This window comes from Nicotiana sylvestris, chromosome 10 (genome assembly GCF_000393655.2).
Source record: "Nicotiana sylvestris chromosome 10, ASM39365v2, whole genome shotgun sequence".
Classification (NCBI taxonomy): domain Eukaryota; kingdom Viridiplantae; phylum Streptophyta; class Magnoliopsida; order Solanales; family Solanaceae; genus Nicotiana; species Nicotiana sylvestris.
Window position 1 is genome coordinate 22,463,871 of NC_091066.1, and position 11,094 is coordinate 22,474,964.

The 11,094-nt window shown below is 38.3% G+C and overlaps 1 protein-coding gene across 2 annotated transcripts; it reads left to right on the forward strand.

Moving 5' to 3' along the window:
- The first annotated feature begins 2,791 nt into the window (after window positions 1-2,791).
- LOC104244419 (ATP-dependent Clp protease ATP-binding subunit ClpA homolog CD4B, chloroplastic) lies at window positions 2,792-10,428 on the forward strand. Of its 2 annotated transcripts, XM_070160022.1 has the most exons (11): window positions 2,815-2,934; window positions 5,392-5,472; window positions 5,618-6,189; window positions 6,471-6,586; window positions 6,701-6,823; window positions 6,890-7,075; window positions 7,574-7,789; window positions 8,038-8,255; window positions 8,578-8,653; window positions 8,739-8,828; window positions 8,964-10,428. In XM_070160022.1, the coding sequence occupies exons 3-11, from the start codon at window positions 5,625-5,627 to the stop codon at window positions 10,143-10,145; spliced, it is 2,772 nt and encodes a 923-aa protein (XP_070016123.1). In that variant the 5' UTR covers window positions 2,815-2,934; window positions 5,392-5,472; window positions 5,618-5,624; the 3' UTR covers window positions 10,146-10,428. The 2 variants fall into 2 exon arrangements, with proteins under 2 accessions (XP_009798134.1, XP_070016123.1); XM_009799832.2 differs by lacking the exon at window positions 5,392-5,472 and having other exon boundaries at window positions 2,792-2,934.
- The last annotated feature ends 666 nt before the right edge of the window (window positions 10,429-11,094 follow it).

Below are 11,094 nucleotides of genomic sequence, written 5' to 3' on the forward strand. Positions count from 1 at the left end.
TGCATACCCTCTATCCTCCTAGCAATGCTCACCACCTGCTGATAAGAAATATCCATCTCCAACTCACGATCCATGATAGACCTGATGCTGGTAATAAGCCCCTCAATAAACCGGTGAACCCTCTCGCGAACAGTAGAAACCAAGGCTGGGGCATGTCTAGCCAAACTGGTGTAACAGACAGCATACTCCGAGACAGTCATAGTACCCTAGCACAAATGCTCAAACTTTGCGCGCCATGCGTCCCTGAGGCTCTGAGGAACGAACTCTCTCAGGAACATATCTGAAAACTGAGCCCAAGTCAGTGAAGCTGCTCATCCGGACTGTCTAACTCATAGGTGTGCCACCACTCATAGATGGCCCCTCGAAGATGGAAGGCAGTGAAAGCAACCCCACTCGATCCTGATATACCCATAGTGAGGAGGATACAGTGACACTCCTCCAGAAATCTCAAGGCATCATCTGATGCTAACCCACTGAATATAGGAGGATCATACTTCTTGAAAATCTCAACTCTCCGCTGCTCATCCTCTGAGCCGCTGCCCTGTCCTCGGGCTGACCTGGGACTAGAGGCTGTACAGGAATAATCTCTAGGACCTGATCAACATGCATTCGCTGCTCAAGAGTGCGGGCGGCGGGAGTCTGTGCTCCTCCCTGGCCTGAGATGTGGCTGCAGCAAGGGGAAACAACCATGCCTGAGTCAGAGTGGTGTACATGCTCATGAACTACGCAAGAGTCTCCTGAAGAGCTGGAGTAGTAGTAGTAGTAGTAGGCGTATCAGGTGCCTGGACTCCGGCTGGAACTGCTGGTGGTACCTCGGCGGCAGCTCACGCAGGTGCTCTGGCTGCACCACGTGCGCGTCCTCGGCCTCTGCCCCGGGCCCGACCTCTGACGGCTGGAGTAGGGGACGCGGGTGCCTGATCATCTCGAGTAGCGTGTGTCCTCACCATCTGTGAGAGAATAGATGACAGAAGTTTAGAATTGTCACATCAAAATCTCGCACGAAAAGGAAATCAAATGAAGTGGAATTTTCCTAATAGTTACATAGCCTCTCGCAGATAAGTACATACGTTTCCGTACCGATCTACGAGACTCTAATAAACCAGCTTGTGATTCATGACTCCTATGAACCTAGAGCTCTGATACCAACTTGTCACGACCCCGATTCGCCCTCCGTGAACCATCGTGATAACACCTAGTTTTAATTATAAAGCTGAAAAGTGATTAGTTTGTGCTATTACTAGGACAAATGTTACTATTGGACCCAATATAAGCATGATTTATTTGTAGGTTCTGATAGGTTTTTGTTCTAAGTTTTGACTATATAACCATTTTAAGCTGCTTTCTCCAATAGGTAATAACTCCAGTCTCCATAAGTTGCAAAATAAACACACAAAATAAACAAATAAATAAAAGATCCCCCAAATTTTGAAAGAAATTTTCAAGCAAGAGAAATATTTGATGAATCTGTAATAAGCTAGCACATCAAATCAATGTACCCTTATCCATTTTCTCTTTGACATGAAATGAGACCATAAACCTCAAAAGTTCCAAAAGAATACCAGTAAATTTGACTTCTAAGCTTTAATGAACGTTAACAATGGAGAGAAATGTTTCTTATTGAAAATATTTTTGGTGGGAAATATTTTTTTCTCGAGAAATCTATTTTTTTGAATATTTTCTAGAATTTATGTGTATATAAAAGTAGAGGTTAGCATATAGTACTCATGGAAAACTTTATTTTTTTCAAGTGTTTGTTTGAATAGTAAAATAGATGACATACAATAATCGTATAAGGTGAATGATAAAATATGAAAATACCCCACCTTCAACAAAATAAAGCATAATATCTCTACTAGTGTTAGAATTTTATAAAGGCAACTATTTCGGTCTTATAGGTAAATTTATATAAAAGCTTTGAAAAATATTATCTTCCACAATAAAATAATATTATCTTCCATAATAAAATAATATTTACAGTGAACTGAATATATAATAGTGGTAAAACTTCTTCTACTGAACATACTATTGAAAACCTTTTTACTAAAGTAAATACCGGATGGTTAGCCTTGCATAAACTACTACTGATTGAAGGAAGTAAGAATATGTAGTTTCACTTCCACTAACAATATAACAATTCTTGTCTGATATGATATCACTTTAATGTTAAATAGAAATAATTGTCTACAATAAGTACATATTGAATCCTAGAAAATAAGGTACTTAAGGCTTGTTTGGTACTAGAGATAAGGGATAATTAATTCCGGGATTAAAGTTAAGATGAGTTTATTTCACGTTTGATTGGGATAAAGTCATGATATAACTAATCCTGGGATTTTTGAATTTTTTATCCATATAGGATATTAAGATAACTAATCCCGAAATAATTAATCATGAATAACTTGTTTCCCAACTAAACGACCCCTTAATCTTCCACATACAACTAATTAAACTACATTAATAATATAAAAAAATATTTTGACCATGTCAATATATATAACTCAAATATAAAGAGAAAATAAACTTCCACACAACTAACATAAGTTAATTTCTCTTTCTTTTTGCCAAAATATATTTTCTTCAGGTAAAACATATTTCCAATAATAAAAATGATTTCTCGAGAAAAAAAAGTTTCAAAAAAAATTTGTAATTACTCATTCTCTAGAGAAGAAATATTGCAGTGTTTACTTTTAAAAAAGAGAGGCAAAAAAAAAAAACTATATATAATAAAGTATTTAATACTACTCCTTCACACTGTGTAAATAAAAGGGATAGATAAGATTATTTATCATCCACTATTATCTATATAAAAAAATACTCATCTCCTCTTCTCCAATCCAGTGACCCTAATCCCATTTTCCTCTAAACCCATCTTCTCCTTCCTTCTATTTTCTTCAATTTCCCAGATTCTTCTGGGACTACAGTAGTAATATTCAGGTTCTGATTCTTTTTACCTAATTTTTTCTATGCTTATATTGGTTAATCATATATTAAAGTTTGGGATAATTTATAGTTTGGTATTTGGGTTTCTGTTTATTTGTTTGAAATTTTGAGCTAGTTAATCTGTTTAGTCTCTCAAGAGTTGTACTCGTCAAATTCTTGCTAATTGAGTGGTAAAGTTTGTACCTTTTTTGGCTGTTGTTTGTTTATTTGAGTTGCTTTGAGCTGTTTTTTTTTAACTATTTTATTTTGTTGTATTTTTTTTTTCTCTACTTGTTCCTTAGCTAATTTTTTCTTATTTCTCTTTGCAAATCAAACATAGGGGTAAAGGTAAGATTCTGAGAACTACTAGTTTTGGAAAAATTTGAATCTCTGTCTTAAAAGATAAGTAATTTTTTAAATAATGACAAGTTATTGAGTATTAGAATGAAATGGGCCCAATCAAATTAATTTGGGACTGAAGCATAGTTGGTTGATTGAGTTTGAAAATGAATATGTAAAAATGTGTCTTCAGCTTGTACTAATTGCACTTTGTTAACGTATAGGAGCTTCGTTTGAACATATACTGAGTATTAGAATGAGACGAGGCTAAACTGGAGTAAAGCGGAAAGTATGGATTCATATAGCTGACACCAACTAGTTTGGGTTGAGGTTTAGTAGTTGTTAGTATTTATGGTGGATTCTTAGCTCTTTCGTAAAGTGCCTGTCTTTATAAGGATATGAGGTAGCTCAACCCTTTGAAAACTCTATTAAGCACTTCATAGGGTCGTGGTTGACTTGCTACGGATTTCAACTTCCAGACTCACCCCTTAGCTAAATACTCAAAAGTATTTAATTCTTAGGTGGTATTTAGGGTCACCTCGTGTAACTGGGGCTATCTTGAAGGAATGGATAATTCACTTGTCGTTTTGTTAAAAACCATTTTCTAGAGCCAAAGATCCCTTATAGTTGGTTCTGATTTCCAGCACAATTCAGACTTACTTATTTTGCCACCTGATTTCTCTATGAAAAATTTCGGAAATAGAAAGAAACCAAAGAGCATCCAAAGGGGTAGAAAATGCTTCTGGAAGTTAAGAGGGATTGAGTTTCCTATACAGCACCAATGAGATATGAAGTTAGAGGACATTCATATATATATATATATATATGTGTGTGTGTGTGTGTGTGTGTGTTAGCTTAATTCTTCCCTCTCAGATCAAAGAAGTTAATACATATATATATGTGTGTGTGTCTGTTTGCTAGCCTGCTTAATGAGTCTAGTAGAGGTTTTGTATGTGTGTGTTGTCAACCAAAATCCCCAATTTCTTCCCTCTCCTCTGCATTTCACCAATATCCCCGAATTTCTTCTCCTTCCTTTGCATTTCACCCAGTTCCCCATGTTTTGCATATTCATTGCCTAGCATTGTTTGTTGATATTTTGTTATAATGCAGCAATATTGAATAACTTGAATAGACTTCAGCTACATCCTGATGGAGTTGAACTAAATCCAAAAGATTGAACCAATCTTTTGTCATCCAAAGTTTTGCCCTTTCACTTCTCGTCTACTCCAATACTTTCTCTTACAAATTTGGCGTGTAACCACTGTCATTTTTTTCTGTGGTAAATTCACCTTCCCCAATATCAATTCCCCCTACCTCACCCAACTTCTCCTTCATCTTCACAAGAACAACATTGCACATTTGTCTTTTCGCCTTGGACTGTGGCTCCTCATATTTGTTACTTCATATCTACCTTGTTCTTCACTCTTCTTCCTTCTTTCTTGTCTTATACTCTTGTTCATGTTGTTAGGATTTTGTTTGTACTGAAACTGATGAGTTGAACTAAATTGGGTTATCAGTTTTATGGGCCTTTAAGTGGTCTATCTGGGGTTTTCCAAGAGCTTACAACAACAACAACAACAACAACCCAGTAAAATCCCACAAGTGGGGAAGAGTTTTCCAAGAGCTTGAAATTTGAATAATCTGATGGAAATTACTGAAGTTTTTTTATCATTCCAAATATCGAGGAATAGGGGATAGTTGGTACAAAATGGTGTTGAGTTTAACTTTTTAATAGAGACCAAAAGGCTTCCCCTATCAGTGTGTTGCAACAACCTATTAGGGGCATATAAAGAAGATGAAAAAAGGGGACTATGGTACAATGCTAACCTACTACATCCATGTGGTTAGTTAGCAAAACCCACATGTGTGTGTGATTGTATATTCTCATATTTGTTCAATCTAGCCATGGAACTTTGGCTACTCAATCCTTGATTGTGCTGTTACTACTCGGCAGTTGTGTAGTGTTTCAGCTCTTATATCTAGGAGGCTAGACCAAATTTGGTTTATATGACATTGAATCATGTCTCAGACTTATGGTACATATTCTGTTACATTGATTCTATAATCATGCATTAACTCTTGTCGAGTATGTATACTATTTCTCTAATTTTTCTGGGCAATTCTGTGTTTCAGTTATCACTCTTCTCCTTGCACAGTGCCTATATTTTTTAGCTTCTTCTGGATCAAAAGATATGAACCTTCACCTGGTATCAGGTTTTTGAATTGATAATTTGTTGATTTCTGCTGATTTATCTTTCAATTGTGACATCGCATACTATTATCTGTTAGGCATCTGGAAGATCTGGTATTTTTTTATATCAGAAGAGAGATTTTCTGATTATTACTTTATCCTGGGCAGGTCCATCATGGCTAGAGCTTTAGTTCAGTCGACAAACATCCCATCGTCAGTTGCCGGTGAAAGGACGACAAAATTCAATGGATCTGGGAAAACGAACAGAACTGTTAAAATGCTATGCAGTGCACAATCTCCTTCGCTAAGGCTGCGGGATTTTTCAGGATTGCGAGGATGCAATGCAATAGATACACTAGTTAGATCTGAACAAACTCTCCAATCCAAGGTAGCAGCTGCAACTTCTGTGAGACGACCACGAGGTTGCCGATTTGTACCAAAAGCAATGTTTGAGCGCTTCACAGAGAAGGCAATAAAAGTCATTATGCTTGCACAAGAAGAGGCCAGACGACTTGGTCACAATTTTGTTGGCACAGAGCAGATTCTGTTAGGGCTTATTGGTGAGGGAACTGGTATTGCTGCTAAAGTTCTTAAATCCATGGGAATTAATTTGAAAGATGCTCGTGTGGAAGTGGAGAAGATAATTGGAAGGGGTAGTGGATTTGTTGCCGTTGAGATCCCTTTTACGCCTCGTGCCAAGCGTGTTTTGGAACTCTCTCTGGAGGAGGCCCGCCAGCTAGGTATCCTTATTTAACTGTCAATATTTGTTGAATTACCTTTGAGACTTGCCGTAAAGATGGTTCTCCTGTTGAGTCTGATTCTCGTGTTGCTTCATTAACAGCTTTGGTTATCGTTTCTGTGCCAAATTGGAGTTATTAAAATATCATGATTTTCTTTCCCTTTTGCTTGCCTTTCTAGTCTTCTACATGCACCAACGCGGTTGTTAGTTGAAATATTTATTCAAATTTTTTTTGAGAAAGAAAAAATATTTATTCAATTTATTAACTAGTTGTTAATTCAGGGCATAACTATATTGGTTCGGAGCACTTGCTACTTGGGTTGCTACGTGAAGGTGAAGGTGTGGCTGCCCGTGTCCTTGAAAATTTGGGCGCTGACCCCAGTAACATCCGCACTCAGGCAAGTAGTAAATCTCACATGCTTCCTCTGAGTAGTTTTATTCTACTTTGAGTGTAGTTTAATTTCTTGACTTCATTGTAATCAGAGCTTATTGGTTCTTTTTTCTGAAAATAGGTGATCCGAATGGTTGGAGAGAGTAATGAGGCTGTTGGTGCTAGCGTTGGAGGTGGAAGTTCTGGCCAAAAAATGCCTACACTGGAGGAGTACGGAACAAATTTGACAAAGTTAGCTGAAGAGGTAACTTCAAAAGTATTTATAATATGAGTGGACACTTTTCAATAATTTGAGTTTGCTATTTGTTAGGGAAAATTAGATCCTGTTGTTGGAAGACAACTGCAAATTGAACGGGTCACTCAAATCTTGGGTCGGCGGACTAAGAACAACCCTTGTCTTATTGGAGAACCAGGTGTTGGCAAAACAGCTATTGCTGAGGGTCTGGCACAAAGAATTGCAAACGGTGATGTCCCTGAAACAATTGAGGGGAAGAAGGTACACGTGTGATAACATGCAGAATGTTATGTTTAACTGTCCCCTTTCTTCTACCAGTTGTCGTATAGTATGGTGGATCCAGAAGCTGAGCTACTGTCGTGCTGGTCCAGTCTAGTCTGCTTTTTTATTCACAAGGATTAGGTTCAAATTAATATGCATGCTGTCTCCCTAAATTGAAAGATTTCAAAATCATTTTCCTAGTATCTTCATGTTTTCTTGAAATTTAGATATATATTTTTATGTGATATTTGCTCTCTTGGCTTATTTCTTTTTATTAGTAAATTGATTTATGGATCTATGTTTCTAACTAATTGAACAAAAACGATTTTAGCATCCCTGTTGAACTTAATTCTTAGCTCAAGCTAAAGTGAGCTCAAGTAATAAGGTTCAAACCTATTTGTGCGAATCTCATCTATCTGGAATTAGGCTGGATATTTCGTGCATGATGCAGCTACTTTTCTTCGTGTCCTTAAAGAGTTACTTTTTGGTAATGATTAGGTGATAACTCTTGATATGGGTTTGCTTGTTGCTGGGACAAAATACCGTGGAGAGTTTGAGGAAAGGCTAAAGAAGCTGATGGAGGAAATCAAACAGAGTGATGAAATAATACTATTTATCGATGAAGTGCACACCTTGATCGGGGCTGGAGCTGCAGAGGGGGCCATCGATGCTGCAAACATCTTGAAACCTGCCCTAGCTCGAGGTGAACTACAGGTTAGTTATCCTGGTTGTCTTGTTCTTCTCTTTCTGTCCTTTCTGGAAATTAAAACGAGAATTATGAATATTTCTCAAGGACAATCTAATGCTCTAGCTGATATATCATTGTGTTAACATGCATTTTCCTGGCACAACCCCATAAGAAGGTCAAAAATTATTTAACTACTCAATATGTGAACTAAACAGGAGAATTTTTTTTTATCTCCAAGTACCAACTCAATAGTATTTACTTGGCTTCTTGTCAGTGTATTGGAGCTACCACACTAGATGAATACAGAAAGCATATTGAGAAAGATCCTGCATTGGAGAGGCGATTCCAGCCAGTTAAGGTCCCTGAACCTACTGTTGATGAAACCATTCAGATTCTGAAAGGGCTTCGTGAGAGATATGAGATTCATCACAAGCTTCGTTACACTGACGAGGCATTAGAGGCTGCTGCCCAGCTCTCATACCAGTACATCAGGTATCTAATATATATCCTTTGTACTTTTCTCGCTTTGGGTTGTCGATGCATTGCTACCTTGAAGAAATGTGTTTTGCTTACCGAGTTTGTTTGTACACATAAAGTTCAACTTAGTTTATGATAGTAAAATGTGATAATAAAGGTTGGTATTTTTCCTTTTTCATTTTCTTTTGGTTTGCCAGCATCTAATTACGTTCTATGCTTATTTCTGTCCAGAAAAAAACTTGTCATGGATTCCGTGATATTGATTTTACTGTATGTTTTTATATTTTCCTCATTCTGCAACACGATACATCTTTTCACTTGCATCTTCGGATTTCAGTGACCGTTTTCTGCCTGATAAAGCAATTGACTTGATTGATGAAGCTGGTTCTCGTGTTCGACTTCGCCATGCACAGGTACAGAATGCTCCCTTAATCTCTATTATAATCTGTCATTGCCCTATTATTTGTAGAGTGACAATGCTTTGTTGTTGCCTTGCAGCTCCCTGAGGAAGCAAAAGAGCTTGAGAAAGAGCTTCGTCAAATCACAAAGGAGAAGAATGAAGCTGTCCGCGGTCAGGATTTCGAAAAGGTACTGTCTCTTTTACGTACATCTAATTAATCCCTTTAAAATGCCTGTTTTCTTATCAATAGTGTTGAACTATTTTCTTATCAAGTATTCTAATTGTTGAATTTCCTAATTAGATGGATTTGAATTAATGGACAGGCTGGGGAATTACGTGATAGAGAAATGGATCTTAAGGCACAGATCACGGCCCTCATAGACAAAAACAAAGAGATGAGCAAGGCTGAAAGTGAGGCTGGAGATACAGGTCCGCTTGTGACTGAAGCAGATATTCAGCACATTGTCTCTTCTTGGACTGGCATCCCTGTTGAGAAGGTCTCGACTGACGAATCTGATCGCCTCCTAAAAATGGAAGAAACACTTCACACTCGAATCATTGGCCAGGATGAAGCTGTCAAAGCCATTAGTCGTGCCATTCGACGTGCGAGGGTTGGGCTCAAGAATCCCAACCGACCTATTGCTAGTTTCATCTTTTCTGGTCCAACTGGTGTTGGGAAATCAGAACTGGCAAAGTCACTGGCTGCATATTACTTTGGTTCCGAAGAAGCAATGATCCGGCTTGATATGAGTGAGTTTATGGAGAGACACACAGTCTCTAAGCTCATCGGATCACCCCCAGGTTATGTTGGTTACACAGAAGGTGGTCAATTGACTGAAGCCGTAAGGCGACGACCTTATACTGTTGTGCTCTTTGATGAAATTGAGAAGGCTCATCCCGATGTCTTCAACATGATGCTTCAAATTCTTGAAGATGGAAGGCTGACAGACAGCAAGGGGAGAACTGTCGATTTCAAGAACACACTTCTCATCATGACATCAAATGTTGGAAGTAGTGTGATAGAGAAAGGTGGCCGTCGTATAGGTTTTGATCTCGATTATGATGAGAAGGATAGCAGTTACAATCGTATCAAGAGCTTAGTGACTGAAGAATTGAAACAGTACTTCAGGCCGGAGTTTTTGAACAGATTGGATGAGATGATTGTATTCCGTCAGCTCACAAAGTTAGAGGTTAAGGAGATAGCTGATATCATGCTCAAGGAGGTATTTGAGAGGCTGAAGGGTAAGGAGATAGAACTTCAAGTGACAGAGAGGTTTAGAGATAGGGTGGTTGATGAAGGATATAACCCGAGCTATGGAGCACGGCCTCTGAGAAGAGCTATCATGAGACTGTTAGAGGACAGCATGGCGGAGAAAATGCTTGCAGGTGAGATCAAAGAAGGTGATTCAGTTATTGTGGACGTGGATTCAGACGGCAATGTGACTGTCCTCAATGGCAGTAGTGGTACTCCCTCAGACCCCGCTCCGGAGCCTATCCCTGTGTAGATCAAGTGATCATGTTTTAGAGTTCGTTTCTGTTGGCCACTAAGCTTCCCTGGGCATATGAAGCAACTTGTGGGTTTATCTTTGGGGCCTTTGGGTAAAATCTTGCCACGTTGAGAAGGCAGCATCCTTTCTATGTTGAGCTTTAAGGATTTTACAAAAATATACGATGTTGGATTAATTGGATCAGGATTGTAGTTCTTCACAAGAAAGTGTTGTATTAGCTAGACACTCCTTACCAAAAACATATCTGACTTATTATAGGTGGCAGTTAACCTTGTCCTCAGCTTTGGTCTTGCTGTCCTCATTTGTGATCCTGTGATTTTCTTGCTTCTTTGCCTCTTCTCATTATATTTTGGCTCAGGTCACAATGGCCCAAGGGCTGATATAACAAAGATTCTGCTAAGGTTGCTTCTGAATGTATTTTGTGAGTCCTGCTAGTTTTGTTTGTAATAAATGGTTGAACAACGTGTCTCTTCAAAAAACCCTGTGCCACGTAATTGGCAGTCTTTCTTCAAACTAATGAGTTCTTACGCATTTAAAACACTTGTGATGTACAGTCGATTGACTCAGAAAATTTTGTGCAAGTGGTGGTGACGAAAATGTTACCAAGTGGCACTCTTGTGCAGCAGAGGGTTCAAGGCACACTTCGTAAAGATCACTAAAATCTTAATACCATAGAAAGTCCAGGGAAAGCGAAGCGCTGGGCTGGAAAAGAAGGGAAGCGATGATTGTTTCATTTATTGAAAAGCAGTACACAAGGCTAATAAATTAAAACCAAAGCTTAACATGATATATTGCTCAAAGTTGGAGATGCAGCATGAGGCTTGTTTCGTGGCAGGAATAACTAGCAACGCTAACTCAGTAACATTCTTTTTTATAAAGAAATCAGCAACATCTGTTTGTTGTCCGAGATGTGAAGTTACAGGGAATCACATCAGATACTGAAAGA